This window comes from Pseudorasbora parva, chromosome 7, assembly GCF_024679245.1.
Source record: "Pseudorasbora parva isolate DD20220531a chromosome 7, ASM2467924v1, whole genome shotgun sequence".
Classification (NCBI taxonomy): domain Eukaryota; kingdom Metazoa; phylum Chordata; class Actinopteri; order Cypriniformes; family Gobionidae; genus Pseudorasbora; species Pseudorasbora parva.
This window is the reverse complement of record NC_090178.1, coordinates 19,995,624-20,017,372: the sequence shown is the minus strand read 5'-3', so window position 1 is coordinate 20,017,372 and position 21,749 is coordinate 19,995,624. Positions and strand designations below refer to the sequence as shown.

At 38.6% G+C, this 21,749-nt stretch overlaps 2 protein-coding genes and 1 pseudogene across 2 annotated transcripts; 2 read left to right on the top strand and 1 right to left on the bottom strand.

The window, feature by feature from the left end:
- The first annotated feature begins 5,059 nt into the window (after positions 1–5,059).
- On the top strand, positions 5,060–7,055 carry mc2r (melanocortin 2 receptor). Its single transcript, XM_067448490.1, has 2 exons — positions 5,060–5,129; positions 6,022–7,055. Exon 2 carries the CDS (start codon positions 6,106–6,108, stop codon positions 7,021–7,023), a length of 918 nt encoding a protein of 305 aa, XP_067304591.1. The 5' UTR covers positions 5,060–5,129; positions 6,022–6,105; the 3' UTR covers positions 7,024–7,055.
- Positions 7,056–10,846: 3,791 nt separating this feature from the next.
- mc5rb (melanocortin 5b receptor) lies at positions 10,847–20,207 on the bottom strand. The gene is made up of 2 exons (XM_067448489.1): positions 20,136–20,207; positions 10,847–12,896 (listed from the first exon to the last, which is right to left on the bottom strand). The coding sequence occupies exon 2, from the start codon at positions 12,799–12,801 to the stop codon at positions 11,815–11,817; it is 987 nt and encodes a 328-aa protein (XP_067304590.1). The 5' UTR covers positions 12,802–12,896; positions 20,136–20,207; the 3' UTR covers positions 10,847–11,814.
- LOC137083992 (5S ribosomal RNA) lies at positions 13,533–13,649 on the top strand (annotated as a pseudogene).
- Positions 20,208–21,749: the final 1,542 nt, after the last annotated feature.

Sequence of the window (21,749 nt, the reverse complement as noted above, 5' to 3'; positions counted from 1 at the left end):
AGAAAAACTGTCGTAGCTACTCTAGTGACCTCTGCTGACGACAAACAGAAATGAGACGCAGCTTTTATCACTTAAAGTGATAGTTCACCCAAAAATGAACATTTTATGTGTATCTGCTTACTCCCAGGGAATCCAAGACATAAGTTACTAAACATATTTAAACTCCAACCGTTGCACTGTGCCAGTCGTATAATGCATGTCAACGGTATGAGAGTAAAAAATTAAACCCTTGGGCTTGTGATGACTGTCTTAATACGAGAAACGACTGGTTGTGTGAGAAACCGTATTTATATCTTTTTTTTTTCCTTTTTTTTTTTTTTTTTACCTCAAATACAACACTGTCCAACAGCCGCGAGCGCACCGCCATCTCTTCCACTGAATGAGGTCAAAAAAATTACATATTGTTACACATGTAACTTACATTTGACCTCATACAGTGGCGGCTGTTGAGTGTTGTATGTGAGGTAAAAAAAGTATATAAATACTGTTTGGTTTCTAACACAAACCAATCGTTTCGTGTCTTAAGACATGGCATCAATGTGTTTACAGTCTATGGTTGTCACGAGCCGCGGGTTTAATTTCAAATTTTGTGCATGTTTTCTTTTAAAATTACACCCCATTGACATGCATCATATAAACTGGCACAGTGCAACGGTTGGAGTTAAAAATCTTCATTCGTCATGTTTTTAACTATGTAACTGTTTACAGTTAGCCGGCTCGGAAGTAAGTTATCTTGTTGCCGATTGTTTACAGACATTCTGAAATGCCATAATGAAGCTTGACCTTGCGAACGAACCACGCCTTCGTGCTTTCGTCAGACTCGAAACCACTTTATTATATTTAGTCAGAGCCTAGTCGATTTTAGTGACCATGCAAGTTCTCTCTATTTGAATGGGGGAAACCTACTATCTAAAAACTGCGTGCCGAACTCACAAAAACGTCATATTCCAATCAGCAAAAAAATATATACAAATCGGACTTGACTTGTCCCATAAATGTTGTTTTCTCAAATAGCGTTAAAATATTTATTTTTCAGGCTAGACCTGCTAATGTTGTGCACTGCAGTTGAAAGCGCGAGTCTCAGGTTTTTATTTGGAACATGACTCGGAGCTTCTAACTCAAATCAGCGATTGGCTCTTTTACTTAGAAGGTATCATTATCGTATCATTACGATATTCATGTTACGTGTTGCAGTTTCTCCCACCGCTTTTAGTCTTTCTAGTCTTTGACGATAGTCACTGTACCTTGAGTCGCTAGTTCTTTTGTGCTGCTTATTGATTTGTCTTGAAAAATATCTGTAGCGTTAATGGTTTTGTTTTGTTTTGTTTTGTTTTCTCCATGACAACGACCCGAGTACACCAGACAGTACACACGCGCTCGAAAGAGAAAGAGGGAGAGAGCGAGAGCGAGAGCGCTCTGTCAACAGAAAGCGCCACTTTTTAATACACGATCCGAATATCATGAGCTGATTTAAATTAAAATATATTGTAATTAGCTGTGTTTTATTATATCAGTCGTAAAGTAACTTAACACAGACATACGGAAAAAATTAAGAGAAAGCAGGCGAGTCTGCAGGCCCAATTTATGAGCTGCCCAAATACCCAAGGGGAATTCTGATGGCCGCTCCCTACAGTGGCCAGTACACAAACTGCTCCTTGGACTAGTCTTAAAAGTTAGTTATCTAAAAAGACTGGTCATTTCTTTTTTTAATATCTGCTTCATAAAAAGATAAATTTGAATGGGAATAGTGAGATTAACTATTGGTTAACTAGCCTACTAGTTCTCGATCCTGGCTGATTGATGATTGTTCCTGATCGACTGCTCCTGTCCTGTTTGCCAGCTGCTTAATTCAGATAAAACTGAATTTTTAATTATTGGACAGAAAAGCTCCACAAGTAGTACTGTCTAACACTTGATGAAGGCTCTGTCAAGCCCTTGTCGTCAGTGAGGAACCTGGGTGTGCTCTTTGATACAATATTTCATTTGAAAGCCACGTTTCTAGCATCTGTAAAACTGCATTCTACCATCTTAAAAATATATCTAAACTATGACATGCTTTCGATGCAAAATGCTGAACAGTTAGTGCATGCGTTCATGAGCTCAAGGCTAGATTATTTTAATACTTTACTGGGTGGTTGCCCATCTTGCTTAATAAACAAACTCCAAATAGTCCAAAACGCAGCAGCTTGACTTCTTACTAGAACCAAGTACGATCATATTAGCCCAGTTCTGTCAACACTGCACTGGCTCTCTATTAAACATTACATACATTTGAATTGTAATTGTAATTTAACAATACATACATCATATCTATTGCAGTCTCAAACCTCTGGCCAGTTGATAATACCTATAGAATATATAAATCAACTGCAGGCGGTCGATCCTTTTCCTATTTAGGACCTAAACTCTGGAATAGTCTTCCTAGCATTGTTCGGGAAGCAGACACTCTCTGTCAGTTTAAATCTAGACTAAAAACACATCTCTTTACTATAGCATACACATAGAATATTTTTAACTTTCATTATTCAAATTGATTGACTGATTGTTAGGCTGCATTAACTAGGTCAGCCGAAACTGGGAACACTTCCCATAACACCTGATGTACTCCTTACATCCTCAGTGGCATCCACACTAATATTAGTCTCTCTGTTTATCTTGAGATTTACTGCAGTCAGCCGGATCCAGGCCATGTCCGGATCGGATGGTGGACCTGGGTCTGGACATGACCAACACATCCTGGAGTGTCTGCTGAGACCGTGTCAATTGGTGTCTCCTCTGAATTTGCCTCACCGGCATGTCATCCTCAATAAACCCGTCTCCGGCGCAATAACTGCGATCTCTCAAGTATTCATACTCTTGTGTAATCGATGGCCATCCAACCCTGTCTCTTGCGTGATACCCAAATTTTTTGAATATTCCGATCTAATATTATTTTTCTCCATCACGCCCTGATGGAGTTTTGGTTCCTTGCCACTGTCGCCTTTGGCTTGGCTTGCTCAGTTGGGGACACTAAAATTATGATCCAAGTTATTCAACTAAATATACAAATAAAATTAATGAATTAGGTCTTATTGAAATCTATAAACTATAATACTGATCTGCCAACATTTTTGCTCTATGATAAATTAAAATAAGCTGATAACATCACTGTTTACTCCAGAACGACACAGCCAAATCAAATTTTGTTGCAATATTGTCCTGTTTAACACTGAAGCTGCTTTGAAACAATCGTGATTGTAAAAGTGCTATATAAATAAAGTTGATTGATTGATTGAGTTCTTAAAGTCCCCATAAAATCAAAATGGACGTTTTTTGTCTTTAAGTATCAACATGTTAGCTTTACTGTTATCCATAAGCTGTACTCCAAAACAAGAATCTGAAGGATCTGCCCTACATTATAAATGGACACTAAAGCTCCGCTAATTGGTCACTTGTTTACATACTGTTTTCTGGTGGATGGCACATGGTGCAATATAGCGGATAGGGAACAATTCAGACCATGTAAATGCTTTCCATTGGGGTGAATGAAGTCTGGTTTCATGTTAGAACCCACAATCTCCTGCACCTGTAACCAAAGGAAAGTAATTAATTCATTATCCTTACTCCAAAATCTATATTGAGCTCTATACTCAGCAGTTTGCCTGTTTGCTCAAAGGCAAAGCTGTGATAAAATAAAAAAAAATCCCTTCTTTCCATCTTCTTGTTGTTTTTAATAACTGCCTAATGTGGGACACCTAAGGTCTAGTGAGCGTTTTTGTGAAATATCAGGACACAAATGTGTATGCCATGGGTATGACATAGGTATTACAAGAAGAGGGTGAAATATGAGGACATTACCCATGTCCCCACTTTTCAAAATGCTTAATCATGCAGGATGATTTTTTTTATTAAAGAAGAAAGTAAAGAAGAGAAAGTAAAAAAAAGCAGAAAGTTTCCTGTGATGGGTATGTTTAGGGACAAGAGCAGTGTAGGGGGATAGAAAATACGGTTTGTATGGTATTAAAACCATTAAGCCTATGGAATGTCCCCAAATTTCACAAAAAGACATCAGACACAGAGAGGGGCAGAATAAGGAAAGGATCAGAGAAAGAAACTGACTGTTGGCCAGGGCATGGAAAGTCCCTAAATCTCAGCGCTTTTTAATGAAGGGCACTTCAGTGGGCACAGCCTTAATATAGTGGCTACTGGCTAGGTTTATCCAACTAGCTCCAGCTTCGAATACTTATGTCTTATCACTCAACTATATCAAGTTTCCCCAGGTGATTGCAGCATTAACACAGAGTTTATTATCCTTGGATAATGAGGTTTATTTGTTTTGAATGAATGCTGTCGTTTCACTCAAATGCAGTCACCTTTTTTTTTTTTTTAGAAAGGGATATAAAAGTGCAAAAGAACAACAGAATAAAAACACAGGACATATGCTTCTCTCGTGGTGATATATGCTAATGAACATCAATCCAGTGCAAATCATGCTTTATAATTACAAGTGTAGAGCATCACCTGACAGAGGCAGTTTACCTGCTCACGTAGAGTTCGTTGCTCTTTAATAATTACTCTCGCTCAATACATTCACTACTTTTCAGTTCATTTTAGAATGGTTTTAATTATGATTGTGAGGTATAGAATAAACTTTGGAAAGTCTCTGAAACTCAAGAAGTTGGTAATGATAGGTGTTCAAACTAAAAAAAAAGTTGTTATTACTGGGGGCCCGTCGTTGTATGTTTAACCTCGTTTTTTTTTTTTTAGATGTCAAAATAGAATCTGAACCCAACTAAAACTCCTTCATTGCTCTTTAAAAAAGGCCAAGGGCAAACAATGAACTAGCCACTTCACCCATCATTGATGAGAGCAGCTGTTTCCACACAGATGCAACATGCGTGTAACAAGGTTTGATAAATAAATGGTGTTAGGGAGGAAAGGCCTTGCGTCGTGCTTTACTTGGAACATGAACACAAATGGTTCGCACTGCCTTGAGCATTCAAGGATACACAAATACACACAGGCATGACCACACGCGGTCTATTAACAGCCAGAACAGAGTTTTTCCGGTGCCACCAGACTGAAGTCTCTGCGACATTCCATGTGAAGCTAAGGAAAAATCCCTGTGGGTGTGTTTGATGAGAAAAACGGTACGTGAATTTGACAAATTTTGTATAGTTTTACACTTAGTTCATCCATTGGGATCAGTATAATCCAACTGTGTTCGGAGGGTCTTACACAGTCTAAAAGTGGGCATGGGCTTGATATGGATGAATAGAAGTCTAATTGTCAGGAATGTTGGATTTTTGTAAACATGTGAGGTTTTAATCACTGGCTCGGTTCTTGTCTGGACCAGCCTTTCAAGTTCAAATTATGGTTGCTTTTGAGCTCACATATCCAGAAAAGGTACAGCAGATTTAGTGTGGAAAATACATTAACAAATAATGGATCAAACGAAACAAATGAGCTTTTGTGCTTGATGTTTTTATTTGATCCTCACGAAATGTTGTTCAGTAATGTTCTAAGAGGTAAATGCTTAAATAACTATTTACTTCTTCTTTCAACTTTTACTTGAAACAGCTTAAAAGTAAAAAGAACATTCTAACAACTGATATAGACAACATTAAAATAAAAAACTTTTTTGTTGTTGTTTTTGTATAATTCTCCATCCTTTACATTTTCAGTTGGAAAGTTCTGTATAAAACACTTTACATATAATTGTATAATAGTCATAAATTATATCATATTTGTGAGAAAGAAGAAACTGTACTCTATGATCCAGTGGCTCTTCACTCTCTCACTATGCAGATCTTTTTATGTTACATTTTTTTAAGGATTTTTTGATAAACAAAGTTCAAAGAACATTTATTTTTAAAAACCGAACTCTTTTGAAAGACATTTTTAAATGTCTTTGTTGTCACATTTGATCACTTAAATGCACCGTTGCTGAAACATTTCAGATTTCATTTTTGGTCAACAGTTGACCAAAACATTTATTGATGAAATTATATCCTTTGTATCTTTTTTTTTCTTTCTCTCCAGGTCAATTTAAATCAAATCTTCAGTTGATCCAACAACCAAGTGTGATCCCCACGTGGTCTGCATCCAGACAGTGATCCATCTGTCATGAACTCTAGCTCTGAAGCTCCATTCTCCAACCTCACAGACTGCGCTGAGGTTCAGGTCCCCAGTCAGGTGTTCCTGACCATCGCCATAGCCAGTCTGAGCGAGAACCTCTTGGTGATTGTGGCCGTGATTAAAAACAAGAACCTTCACTCTCCCATGTACTGCTTTATCTGCAACCTGGCTGTGTTTAACACCATCTCCAGCCTCTCTAAGGCATTGGAAGACATCCTGTTGTTGTTTAAAGATGCCGGACACCTGAACTCCCGTGGACCTTCTGAGCTGAAGATGATAGATGACATCATGGACTCTCTAACCTGCATGGGCTTCCTTGGCTCCATCTTTAGCATTCTGGCCATAGCCGTGGATCGATACATCAGCATATTCCATGCTCTACGCTATCACACGCTTATGACAATGCGTCGTGTGGTGGTTATTTTGTCCTCTATCTGGGTGTTGTGTGGGACCAGCGGAGCACTTATGGTGGGGTTCTTCGTGGCCGCCACGGTGAAAATCTTCTTTGTTGCGCTCTTCTTCACAGCTTTGTTCCTGATCCTTTTGCTCTACGTGCATATGTTTCTGTTAGCGCGCCACCACGCCAGCAGGATTGCGTCTATGCCGGGCACCCAAGCACGCCACAGGCAGAGTGGCTTGAGGGGAACGCTGACGCTCACCATCTTGATTGGAGTGTTTGTGGCCTGCTGGGCTCCTTTCTTATTTCATCTGCTGATTATGATGATTTGCCCAGAAAACCCCTACTGTGAGTGTTACCGCTCACTCTTCCAGCTGCATGTAGTGCTCCTGGTGAGTCACGCCGTCATTGATCCAGCCATTTACGCATTCCGTAGCGCAGAGCTGCGTAATACCTACAAGAAAATGTTCCTGTGCTCAGCTGCAAGGATCTGTAAAGAGTGTGTCTGAGTCATCATCTTCCTAGCATTATTCCAAGTCATTTGCAGGGTCTGCTTAAACAGTATGTCTGAGTGAAGGCCACCTTACTCACGGTTCTTTTTAGGGTTAAAAAAAAGTTTGAAATACCTTTGCAGCAGTACACTCAGCCTCTGCTCGTCTTTATGGGCAGAGCCCCTCCACAATATATGTATCCAAACATAGACCTCTATACACTGAATTAATAATGTATTGTACATTTGTACAGCCCATCACAGGACACCCATCACAGGAAACATTCAGCTTTTTTACTTTCTCAAAAAAACATTTTCACATTTTTCTGACTTTTTAAGTTGTGAAATCAGCAGGATATATTAAAATGGAGCATATGAATTCGACAGGCATGCATTTACGATGATTTGGGTGGGGCAGCTGGTATTCCCCCCCCCCCCCCACCTATTTTCACATGACCTTATGTAAACCTTGCTCCAGACTAAGATGATATCTGTCCGCTTCAGCTATGCGTTTGCACCAGGTCAGTAACTATTTGGCATGTCTGTGCTTCCTGGCGTATCAAATTAATGAAAGTATAAACCCTTTAGTTTAAACGTGTTCGCGTGTGAATAGCCTTTATATACAGTAGTTCTGTTGTGTTTGTTTTATGTTTGTTCTGAGAATAGACATTACTTTCCTCACTGGAATTCCCTAACAACTTGTAATATTCTAAAACAACATCTGAGACAATAAATACTACATTCAGGCAATTCTAAGAGGAGATGCGTTAGTCATGTGTACTTAGTCTTTCAATTATCATTGGAGCACTGCATGCCACCTTCAGACTGAATAACGCAATGACATTAGAATTCTGCCCAAAGTGAGTCTATAATCAGCGATTAGAAAATAAAGCTTACAAAATGTTAATGATAAAGGTACTAGTACTACATTTACAACCAGGAGCCGCTACTGAGTACACTCTCCAAGCATTTGTCCAGGTCGTAATGTGGGGTCCACTTTTCAGAAGTTTGCTCTACAATTTTTCAGATTGAGGGCATTATCGGGGGCAACCGATGTATTTCTCATGTCTTCCTTTATTCAATCCATCACTTCTTTGGTCTTCCTTGGGGTCGCTTTCCTTCAGGGTTGAGACTCATGGCCCTGACTCTTCCTCACTCCTGGCTACGTGAGCATAGCATCAAAGTCACACTTCCCTCATCTTCTCCATAATCGGTGCTATACTGCCACGGTCTTTCTGACGTCCTCATTCGTTACTTGGTCCCATCGGGTTAGCCTTAGTTTCCACCTGAGCATCCACATCTCCATCTCTCTTTCAGCCAGACAGTGCTGACTCAGGCCCTGAGATCTACCTGACAGCAGCATTTAGATGAATATGTAAATATGTGCAGCACTCACAACAAAAACATCAGTGAGAAAACAGCAGTTAAGAAAGCATCATAAATAAGCTGTAGTTCAGCACTGAAGTCAAGTCACATCACATTTATTATATAACACTTTATACAATAGATAGGCTATTATACAAGAGTCTATTAAACAGCTCTCCAGTGTGTTCATGTGTTTACCCATGTCTGTCATCAATAGACTGAACAGAAGAAATTAACCAAAGAAGATTTCCACCTCCAGAAGGCGGAGCCCCAGAGAACTCCTAAGTAATTGCAACAGACCAATGGGAGGATGTTTACCTTTTCCAGAAGGTTCCCTTTGACAAGCTGTTTTAAACTCTCAAATCAAACTCCAAGTGAACTCTGGTAGGGATGTTAATGTAATCAGTTAAAGATGTAAAGATCAGTTATAATTTTGTTTGTCATGATATCACACCAGATTGTTCGTTGATTTTGCTTGAATTATAACAGGGCCTTTTTAGTGCTTCAGATTACTGAAGAAAAAAGTAGAAGAAATTAAATTGTATTACCGGTAAAAGATCACAAGAACATTTATTTAAGACTAACCATCCAATAACACTACACAATAAGGCTTGATCAATTAACGTGCATTATAATGCATTAAGCATCATGAACTATAACAATAAACAATTTTGGCCACACTTTAGTCCAGTTCCTCTTAACTATTATTATTACTTTTGCTGTAGCCAAATTACTTCTTATTAGCAAGTTAGTTAATTTGGAATGTAGAATATGGTCATATAGAATATAAGGCATTAATATGTGCTTTGCTATACTTTAAAGGACAACTCCGGCGAATTTTTAAGGTTATTCTTGATCATTGTATCTTTGTGAGTACAGTCTAGAAGAAAAAAAACGAACCGGATTGGTGCTTGCAACGCGGAGTTATTACAGTTAATGCCCAGAGAATGAATATTGGAATCTAAACTAACCGAATTTTAATTCATAATCAAAAATGTCAATTTGTAAATTGTTCATTTGTTTGTTCACATTAAAGGGTTACTTCAGCGATTTAGCATATGGCTTTGTATCAGTAGATACCCGGGAGTATATTTGAATTATCTTGCTTCCATTTGCGCCGTGACTCTTGTTTGGCTCACTCACATTATATTGAACAGACACGTTCAGTTTGACATTGTAGTGTCTCTAACTGAACTGATTTCATGAAAATTAACGCTGTGGGCAAGTGATCCAGTAGCTGTGGCTAAAGTGGCCTCATAGGGCAGCAAAGCAAGTGCATTCTGGGAGTTGTTGTCTTTCATCCCCATCAGACAAAAATACATTTTCTGTCTTTTCCCAAAGGCACCAAATTCAAAATAATTTCAGCTTTCTACTACATTAATGACCTGGTTTAAATAAAAAGTTTAATGCTAAATCATTGAAGTAACCTTTAAACCTGTGTAAATGTGTAAAATGTATTAGTATAGAATATAGAATCTATATTTAGTAAATTCTGTTCAATTATTTTTTTTGTTCATTTATTATACCCAATACATTAACTAATTTGAATGAATTGAACATTATTGTAAAGTTTAACCAAATCTTTAAAGGTGCACTATGCAACTTTCCGTCCAGAGGGTGTCTATTCTAAACAAAGGCGTAGTTTGATGACGCCAAGTGTTAGCGCAGTATCTTGGGACATGTGGTCTTCACCTCACAGCTGGTGGAAAATATAGGACTCGGGCAGAAATCATGTTCATGGATGCAGTTATTAACGTTACTGTAATGTGAAGCAGAGCAGGACCGAGTGTTGTGGAGCTGAGCACGTCTGCTGGAGCGATTGTTATACAAACACAAGGCTCACGAGTATAGGACACAGTCGCCAGGCGCGCGCACTTTCCAGTCATGTTTATAAGGTAAAGCAGCTCTGTTTATCATATTAGATACATAAGTGTGTTTAATATGATGTTATGACGTTACTCTGTGCATTCGCTCAGGGCTGCTGTGACATGTTCACACTGCGCTTCTGCAGAATAAAACCAAGGGTAATGCAGATATGACGCGATTGACAGGTGACTCGCTCAAATGCTGAAACCCGGTCCCGGTCCTTAGTTAAAATAGCAATTTTCTCACAATTTACAAATAGTTGGAAACATTTGGGATATTGTAAGTACTCAACTGAACAAAATATATAACACTGGCCTAGTGGTTTTTGGATATTTTACTGCAAAATACTACATAGCGCACCTTTAAGTGTTTAATTCAGGAAAGTCTTATATTTGTTCAGAAACACAGAAGCTCAATAAACAGTGTCATTTATCAGATATCATTGCTTAGAAATAATAATACATATCACATACTTAACCTGTACAGAGATTGTAAAGAATTACCAGACATTTTACTTCAGAAGACTACAAAAATATGTCCATTATTTACATGCATAAATTACTCACACCATACAATGTTTTCATGTTTTGTTTTAATTTCAGAAATGTTGGGTTTTATTCTGTGACAATAAAAAAAAAAAAGCCTTTATTGTATTTTTATGTGTGAATTCTAACTCAATGACATAATTTTTGATGAGCAGAAAATTTTACTCTCTGCTTTAATAAGAAATTAAGTGTAGCGCAAATATTTTGAACATACAGTATTGATTTGATTTATAATACTGAGGTGCATTCATTCATTGTAATATGTGTATGGTTTCCCCAAATACCTAAAAAAATAATATTCTCAACAGTTTATGATTAAGTATTTTTTGACTACCTACATACATGTATTATATTTGCATTATTGGCCTGGTTTCAAGAACAGTGCTTAGATAAGGGCCAGTATTAGTCTTTAGTTCAATTAGAACATAAGTAGCTTTTAGGTTTAGGTTAACATGCCTTTTGTTGAAAAAACATTTCTGATGTTGCACTTTGAGACAAAAAAATGGCACTGACATATTTTAAGATATGCCAGTGCAAGTGGCTCAGTAATGCATTTTACTCTAGGCTTGACTGTGGAAGCGAGGATTATGATTTTGTTTGCTATATGCCTGATTATTGTTGTGTTTCTGTCCTGTTTTCTACTCATAAAAATATCTAAAAACAAGCAAATGTCTACTCTGCATATTAATATTCCAGCCTTTTTGTGTAACAAAAATATCGCTGCATTGACCTGATGACCGTCCACTGCTGAGGAAGATGTAACTCGTATTATAAATACAGTACATAACAGAATACCATATTTTAAACTATTCAATTCAATATTGCACAATAAAACATGAAAGTTCCACTACAACATCAAAACATCACATGATGTAAGAGGACCATGAAAAAATGTGTATAAATTGTATACTGTCCCTAATGAAGATGTTCAAGCTTCACTTCCCCTCCCCCACTGCAATTATGTACCAATCCTATCTATCTACAGATCCATTCATCCATCAGTCCATCCTGTCAAGTTCTTCCAGAAATCTTGTTCAGTATTTGATGAACAGGTTGCAGAAGCTGCGTAATCCATCAAAACAGAGGATCTCTTTAAAAGTCTTTCTCATCTCTTGGCTCCTGAGCGCATAGATAAGTGGGTCAATCACCGAGTTACACATAATGAGTATCAAGTACATGTTGAAGTGTGACATGAAGCAGATGCAGTAAATGTTCTGTGGGCAAGAGATCATGAGGATGAGATGGAGAAAAAAAGGCGCCCAGCACACGATGAAGATTCCCAGTAGTATGGTGAGGGTGACGGCACCCTTCATGCTAGCTCTTTGCCTGATGTTGGCGTCGTAGCCCGGCAATGCTGCCATGCGTTTGACATGCGAACGGGCCAGCAGGAACATGTGGCTGTAGAGCGAAGCCATCAGCAGCAGCATGGCAAAGAACATGGCCACCAGGCACACCACCACAGGCTTAGTGTCCGAGTAGATGATGAAGATGATCCCACAACTTGTGGAGAAGGTCCAGATGCTGCCGATGAGAATCCCAGATCGCCTTACGGTCATTATATTATGGTAACGCAGGGCATAGAAAATAGTCACGTAGCGATCCACCGCGATCGCTAATAGGCTCAACATAGACGCCACCACAGAGATACAGATGAGAGAATCAAAGACGTTATCCATCTGACGGATGAAGTGATCCTCAATCACCAAACTCCTGTTCGCCAGCAAGTGGATGACTATTGTCTCCCATGCGTTGGAAACGCTAACTAACATGTCGGCCACTGCTAGGCTGCAGACGAAGAAGTACATGGGTGAGTGGAGGTTCTTGTTCTTCACAATGGCAAGAATGACCAGGATGTTTTCAAGCAGGCTGATAAGCCCCAGTGTGAGGAAGACCTCGGGTGCAATGTGCACCTGCTCACAGGCGGCTGAAGCACTCGACTTTGACCTGCCTGACTCATCGCTGTGGTTTGTGTGACTCAAAGAGGCGTTTGGAATAAGTGTGGGCCACTCTGAGGTGTTCATGTTCTGATGTAGTATGGACTGCTGAATGGATCCTCAGTGTCTGGTGACAGGCGATGTCATGATGAGATACATGATGCTGCATCCATTTACGTTTGCTGTAAAGAGAAAGAGTTGTTGACATGTCAAGAAGCATTGCAACCAACATCTGTTGTTTTACTATTAAAACCTTTACATGTTAAAGGTCCCGTTCTTCGCGTGTTTTCGAAGCTTTGATTATGTTTACAGTGTGCAATATAACATGAGTTCATGTTTCGCGTTTAAAAAAACAGTATTTTTAACACAATTTACTTATCCGTACAGCGCTGTTTCCTCTGTCCTAAAAACGGCCTGATGATTTCCTTGTTCTATGAAGCCCCTCCTTCAGAAACACGTAACGAGTTTTGATTGGGCCAGCGCTTCCCGTGTTGTGATTGGACAGCAGCTTAGCGCACTTTGCCCGGAAAGGTCCCGCCTCTTACAATAACGGGGAGATGCAAGCGCTGAATGCGCGCTCTTCTCCACGTGAGAGAGCAACGAGACCACGCCCCCTATTTTGGGTGTTCTTGTGGGCGGAGGGTTAGTCAACAAACGGTTCTAGTGACGTCATTCAAGCAAGGAAGTGCAGAGGTGTAGTCCAAACCGGCCGTTCGCTGTAGGCTTTGAAAGGGAACTTCCGTTAAATAAAATATCTCGCTTGGCATTGAACTTTGAGCTTTATAATTTTACAGGTATTAGTTATGCATTTATGTATTACCAGCAGCCATATCACCCTGTAGCCCAAGACTGGTTTCCCACTGAAGCTAAGCAGGGCTGAGCCTGGTCAGTACCTGGATGGGAGACCAACTGGGAAAACCAGGTAGCTGCTGGTAGAGGTGTTAGTGAGGCCAGCAGGGGGCGCTCACCCTGTGGTCTGTGTGGGTCCTAACACCCCAGTATAGTGATGGGGACACTATACTGACAAAGAGCACTGTCTTTCGGATGAGACGTTAAACCGAGGTCCTGACTCTGTGGTCTGTGGGTTAAAAATCCCAGGATGTCCTTCGGAAAAAGAGTAGGGGTATAACCCTGGCATCCTGGCCAAAATTTGCCCATTAGCCTCTGTCCTTCATGGCCTCCTGATTGGCTTCATCACTCGGTCTCCTCTCCACCAATCAGCTGGTGTGCGGTGAGCGTTCTGGCGCAATATGGCTGCAGTTGCATTCCCCCCTTCAATGTAAAGCGCTTTGAGTCTTGAAAAGCGCTATATAAATCGAACACATTATTATTATTATTATTATTATTATGCTCCAACGGCAACATTTCACACTAAGATGGAATCGCGAAGAACAGGACCTTTAAGAGGTAAATTACTGAATAAGACTAATCCTGTTGGATCATTTATTTATTTATTATTTAGATTTTCATTATCGAATCAAGTTATTGGTAAGTCATTGACAGAAGAATTATTGACAACACATTCCTTTCTTGGTTCATTCGCAGACCAGACAAGAAGTGCTACCACGTGCCGCTACCACAACAACTCGTAAAGTATCACACACTGAAGGAATTATTCCATACCAAAGACTTTACATACACTCACCTAAAGGATTAACACCTGTTCAATTTCTCATTAGTGCAATTATCTAATCAACCAATCACATGACAGTTGCTTCAATGCATTTAGGGGTGTGGCCCTGGTCAAGACAATCTCCTGAACTCCAAACTGAATGTCAGAATGAGAAAGAAAGGCGCTTTAAGCAATTTTAAGCGTGGCATGGTTGTTGGTGCCAGACGGGCCGGTCTGAGTATTTCACAATCTGCTCAGTTACTGGGATTTTCACACACAACCATTTCTAGGGTTTACAAAGAATGGTGTGAAAAAGGAAAAATATCCAGTATGCGGCAGTCCTGTGGGCGAAAATGCCTTGTTGATGCATGTTGAAGCGGATGGGCTACAACAGCAGAAGACCCCAACAGGTATCACTCATCTCCACTACAAATATGAAAAAGAGGCTACAATTTGCACAAGCTCACCAAAATTGTACAGTTGAAGACTGGAAAAATGTTGCCTGGTCTGATGAGTCTCGATTTCTGTCATTCAGATGGTAGAGTCAGAATTTGGCGTAAACAGAATGAGAACATGGATCCATCATGCCTTTAATGCACTATGTCACAAAGCTTGAATCATTTCAAATTGGTTTCTTGAACATGACAATGAGTTCACTGTACTAAAATGTCCCCCACAGTCACCAGATCTCAACCCAATAGAGCATCTTTGGGATGTGGTGGAACGGGAGCTTTGTGCCATGGATGTGCATCCCACAAATCTCCATCAACTGCAAGATACTATACTATCAATATGGGCCAACATTTCTAAAGAATGCTTTCAGCACCTTATTGAATGAATGCCACGTAGAATTAAGGCAGTTCTGAAAGCAAAAGGGGGTCAAACACACTATTAGTATGGTGTTCCTAATAATCCTTTAGGTGAGTGTATATGCACAATTGCTACAGTGTAAAACATATTGTTGGTTTAACTTTAAAAGTAAGTAACCTGGCTGTCTTAATTTTGAGTTTCTTGGAATTACACAATGAAGGAAGTCGGTTCAATAAATAGAAACTCAAAATGTTATTGTATCTGAACCACATAAAAAAAAATGATTTATCATGAAAATAGCGAAATTTGGCAAATTTTTACCCAAATTTTACCCACAGACACAATTACCCAATATGCTTCTTTGAAAAAAGAAAATCGTTTAATAATCTTTGAATAAAGGTTGTTGATTCTCAAATGTTCATTAAAATAACTCAATTTTTTTATTTTAATGAACTCAAAATTTTAAGGCAACCAGGTAACTTTTTGTGAAGTGCTACGGGGAATATGGCGGAATAATCCCGCCTTGAAAATAAAAGAGCTAGTCGCCAATTGGTAAAGCTGCCTTTAGAAGCTCTGATTGCAACAGAAACAGGGTTTCTAAAATGTGCATTAATGACTGCACATGTGCACTGGCTGGTCCAGCCTGAAAAATCTTTTTTTTTTTTTTTTGAGCATTTAGAGCATTAAGACAGTTGTTGTCATTGATGATTTAAATAAGAAATTTAATTAAGTTTAGTTGCTTTGGAGAATTGCTTTGGAGAATTTTTAGGTTTCCCCATTCAAGAGTCATGAGCTGTGCTTGCGTGACTGAAATAGCTGCCTGACAGACGATTTAAAAATGGCGTCAAGTGAAATGACTTGCCTTAAATGGACTTTGTTCTGTACCTGCATGCTAAAGTTCAAGACAACAGTTGAAAACAGTGAATCTAATCACCATACAGTAAAAAGTTGACTTTAATAATGAGCAAAGCGGCATTGATTAGTTTAAAGTTTGATTTATTAGTGCAATAGCAATCAGAAATATTAGAAAGAGCGATGTTTAGTACGCACTTTACTTCGCAACTGAATTAGACAAGCCCCCTCTTACTACAGCGATATTTTCCAGTAAATCCACATCTATTTTCAAAAGCTTTCCAGCTTTATTTACGTTGTGAACGATAAGCTCTACAAGCTCATGAAAACCATTCCAAGTTCCTGTTCATGCTCTCACTGTCCAACTTATTGACCCATATATGGAGTTAACAGGTAGAAAGCACACCAACGTATAGGAATCCTGTTTCTGCCATTAAATAAATAACAAAAAGTAATTGCTACTTTATCTCAAATGTATTTCTCGCAATTAGTTCTCCTAAGTCGTATTATCTTTCTCGGAATTGTGAGTTTATAACAACTTAATTTCTCGCACATTTGAGTTAACATCTCGCACTTTTTCTCCGAATTGCAAGAAAAAGAGAGAAAAAAGTCGGAATTGTAACACATTATACTAAAGACACACAATATTGCTTAAACATGCAGCATCTTTATCGGCAGCAATGTCTGTTCTAAATATTGGGAAACGGAAACATTAAGACCTTCCTATGGAACCTAGGAAATCCCTCAGATATGATGGATCAGGCCAATTACTGCTGTCTATCTGTTTGCACATACATGACTAGAGGTAGTACAATGGAGGTCACCATGGAGTCAAGAACACTATGAATGTCTCCTGCTGCACTGAGGTGGATGAACTATATGCCGACATCCTCTCCATTAATGCATTTTCTGCCATTGCCGTTTAAGAGCGATGGCAGCCTATAGCTCTTGCTCAGGGGGTTTCTCTCACAACAGATTGTATCCGTGTAGGAGCCTCATGGTATCAGAGCATTCAACTTGCAAGACTGGCCATGCAATTACTGTCCTGGAAGTCACACAACCTGGCAACAGCACTTCTAGGAACGTGTCTGCAGCTTATTACCATAAGCGAATTCCAGTCACCTATTGAGTAAGGGAAAACATACATGCTCATTATCACACCAGTTGATCTGGCTATACAATCTGTCCGTATCCCTGAAACCTTCCTGATATTTGCCTCAAAAATAAATGGTTTTGTAGTTGGAATATCATCAAATGTCATTCTCCCCTCAGCTGTTTAAATGTGAAATGTGTTTGTTGTGCGTATTTATAGTTTTTTAAAACACAGGCAATATTATGAGCCACTAGAATAATGCTTGATCAAACAACTTTGTGAGGCACAATCAATATTATTATCAATATTACAGTGAACACATAACTCATAGATAGAGATCATGTTTGGCCAAGAATTAGAATACGTCAATAAAGCATTTCCAAGGAGTACTTAGTCAGCGAGACATTATTCTATAAGCTATTCTAATATCTGAGATATTCTAAGCTACAACGTGCATTATGAGAATACTATTCAACTACCATGCTTTACTAGGAAGGAAAGAAACACCTGAACATGTTAGAGAAACCCTAATACAGACTTAAAGGGTTAGTTCACCCAAAAATTTAAATTCTGTCATTAAAAACGAAAATACTTTTTGTGTAAAAAAACAAACAAAAATAACGACTTTATTCAACAATTTCTTCTAGCCTGTGTCAGACTCTTACGCTGTTGATATAGTGTAAACAGTGCAGCGCTTCCTAGGTCTACAGCAGAACGAATCGTGCACATGCGTCGTGGTGCTCACATTAACAGCGTCGGCCAATGGAAAGCTGGCGTTCTGGAAGTACATATATATATATATATATATATATATATATATATATATATATATATATATATATATATATATATATATATATATATATATATATATATATATATATATATACATACACAGGTCCTTCTCAAAAAAATTGCATATTTGATAAAAGTTCATTATTTTCCATAATGTAATGATAAAAATTAAACTTTCATATATTTTAGATTCCTTGCACACCAACTGAAATATTTCAGGTCTTTTATTTTTTTTAATACTGATGATTTTGGCATGAAAACCCAAAATTCCTATCTCAAAAAATTTGAATATCATGAAAAGGTTCTCTAAACGAGCTATTAACCTAATCATCTGAATCCACTAATTAACTCTAAACACCTGGTTTGGAACACTTACCAGGTGTTCATGAATTTTGGGTTTTCATGAGCTGTATGCCAAAATCATCAGTATTAAAACAATAAAAGACCTGAAATATTTCAGTTGGTGTGCAATGAATCTAAAATAGTATGAAAGTTTAATTTGTATCATTACATTATGGAAAATAATGAACTTTTATCACATATGCTAATTTTTTGAGAAGGACCTGTATATATATATAACGACAAATACAGCTGCATATTGATGCAATGCAGCTAATAAGGCATCCTGTGTTTCTTAAGATTTATTTTATTATCACAAGCTACTGAACTGTTGGTTTGTTTCTGAGTGTTTTGGTCTGAGCATCTTATCATGTCTTCTCATTACAATCGTCTTCTTCTTTAAATTAAGCTTCCTTTAATCTCCTCTAAATTCATGCTGTTTTTCATCTTTTTAATCCATGAAATCACAGCTAATTGGACTCAAAAAAGTGGGTAAATCAAAGCGGATCCCCAATAGTCAACAGTGGCAAGTGACATATTGATTTTAAAGTGCTTTGGTGGTATTAAAAACCGCTTGTTGTTTCATTCTCTGGTAGGTGTTCATTGATTATTGCAACCCTCCATGTCAATTTACTAGAGTAACTGGTCTAAAATAGAAACACGTATAAGCGCACACACACACACACACACACACACACACACACACACACACACACACACACACACACACACACACACACACACACAGAGGAAATTATCCTATATGAGAAATAAACCATACATCTCTCAACTGTCTCTGACCCTAGATGTCTCTATTTCAGGTTGGCAGAAGTGACACTGAACATTAGGCCAGAAGGTTATATCCTGTGTGGAGCCTGTTATGAAAAACTGACTCAATGTGAGCAGCACTGATCTATCAGTTAGAGAGTATATTTAAAAATATATAAAAAATGCACAGAAAAAAAAGATATTACCACCACACAGAAACACACAGTCAGTTAAATGTAAAGTTGTACACACACACACACACACACACACACACACACACACACACACACACACACACACACACACACACACACACACACACACACACACACAGACATATCAATTTTTACAGGTATATCATTAGCACACACATATCAATTTAACAGTAATATCAGTATTTAACAGTATTTAACAGTAATATCAAGAAAGGCCAAGACTGTCTTGCCCTTTACTAAATTCAAAGTCCTTCCTCCCAAGCCCTGTGACAGAGCATCAATATTCAGGAGATGGTCTGCCTCAGTACTCAATAAAGCACAGCTACTGAGTGGATTTGTCAGACACATCTGAATAACATTCAAACGCTCATAATGCTCTTTGACAGCGGATTTGGATTATAAAAAGTTGCCCCTTTGTGGGTTACATTTTGAAAAGGATTTAAGTGGTGTTATAAATCACTATCTGTTGTGGTCCCTTGACATAATTCACACAAGCAGGTGTGCAGCTAAAATACCTCCCCACCTCGGAAATAAACTCAGGACATACACCATTTCATGACATTACATTGACTTGCACTGGATTTGTGCGCAACAAAAGGAATGCAGCTATGCTCACCTATCCATTTAATTAAGACTATGGTATATAAAGTTGACAGACTGCTTGAATATCTGAGACTGATAATAACAGCCAAATCACACTTGCAGCACTAGTCTATTTAACTGCTGGAAATCATGCAAGAAATGGCATATGGGGTAAAAATCAAGCAAAACATAAAAATCCATATAATAACAAGAAAAAGTACAACAATAACAATAGCTACTATAATGTTAGATGTAAAATTAAATAAACAAAACAACAAATGGGACAATAACATGATTACAAGGCTACTATAATAAAAATGATTAATATTATACTTCCAAAAAAACATATACTCACGTTGACAAGCGTCGCCGGAAGTGGTTTATTGCATGCCTAGAAAATGATCTAATGCAAATTGCAAGAGCTGTGGGATGACTGCTGTAGAATCTCTCAGCGCGCGCTCATATAGCACAACGCGCGCTCCACCCCCGCGCGGACTTACTCCCGTTTCACACATACTCCGTCTGCAGTGCGTGTGCGGTGCGTGTTGCGTTGCGTGTGCGTTGCAGGAGCCCCACACCCTGTAGTCCTTTCACATATGCTGCGTTTGCAGGCCGCAACTGATCCGCTTTTACATACCACAAACACAGCATTTATTAATGATTTTTTATTTAAAATCCAGAAGTTGTTACTGATCTTGGCTCATCAGAATTGCAATTCTCTTTGTTTAATCTTTCTGAGTAGACAGGTTAACGTAGGCTACATGCCTACATTTAAACAACATTTTTTCAATTCATTAATTCATATTTATATATAAATATACTTTAGATTTAGCTCACACAAAAGGCAAAACATTTAAACATAGGTTATAGCCTAAAATCATAAACATTTTAAATTAGAAACTTAGAGTCTATTCAAAAACAGCCGACCCTCGTCTTTTCTTTCGTTTTTAAACCCTTTGAAAAGAAATCCTGCAGGTCAAAAATAACTTTGCATTTCACCTCCAAGAAAGTACGAGTGCTCTCCATTATGGCACATTTTTTAGGCTACCTAAATGCCAGGTAAGGTGTCGTTTTGTTGCTTTACTTGAGAAAAAAAGCCATGTGTTGACTTTGAAACAAGAGTATATTTTAAATGATATGCATCCGTGTTGAAATTACTAGATTTTCGCGTCAGTACATGTTTATTTTAATGCGAACAATGTTCTATCACTTTAATGCAGCAACGCAACGCAGCGCAGCGCAGCAAAAAATAGACTCGGTACGAAAACGATCCGTGCACTGCTGCAGACGCAACGCTCCTGGAACGGACTGACGGACCGCACCAGCGTGCAGTGTGAAAGCTGTTATCCGTTAACATGGGTACGGAAAAAAATACGCAATGCACACGCACTGCAGACGGAGCATGTGTGAAACGGGCGTTATGCTCTGTACCGGCTACCGGGCAGCGATGCTGGTTACGTACCGACTCCGAGCATCTTAAATCTTGACCTAAGCAATGCATTTTTTAGCCCATAATCATATGAATGATCAACAAATACGCTATCTAAATAATCATCCTTGCACTACGCTTAATTAAAATTGCCCTGAAACGTCTGCATTATAAACAGGGAAACATTGCCTGTTCGAATAATACAAGTAATAAAATCACTACGTCCGTTTTCATTTTTCAGTACAGGATGTTGGCAGTTTGAAAACAAGCTCTGGTATTTGAGGGCAATTTGTTTGATAGTATTGTTTGGATGATTGGCAGGGCCGGAACACCTGGACACTTCCGGTCTCCTAGCTAAGAAAGTTGAGCTGCTGTCCAGAACTTATTATCTGAGCTCAGTCGAGCTTACCTACATTCAAAACAGGAAAAGAGAGTTGATTAAAGAGAAAAGCAGATGGAAAAGCCCTTATTGTGAAGAAAACATGAACAGTGCCACTTTCCGTGACTAATAGTTTATTGGAATTCCAATTATATTTTTAA

Coding starts and splice junctions, on each gene's coding strand:
- mc2r (XM_067448490.1), top strand. CDS start 6,106: ATGAACTCTAGCTCTGAAGCTCCATTCTCCAACCTCACAGACTGCGCT.
- mc5rb (XM_067448489.1), bottom strand. CDS start 12,801: ATGAACACCTCAGAGTGGCCCACACTTATTCCAAACGCCTCTTTGAGT.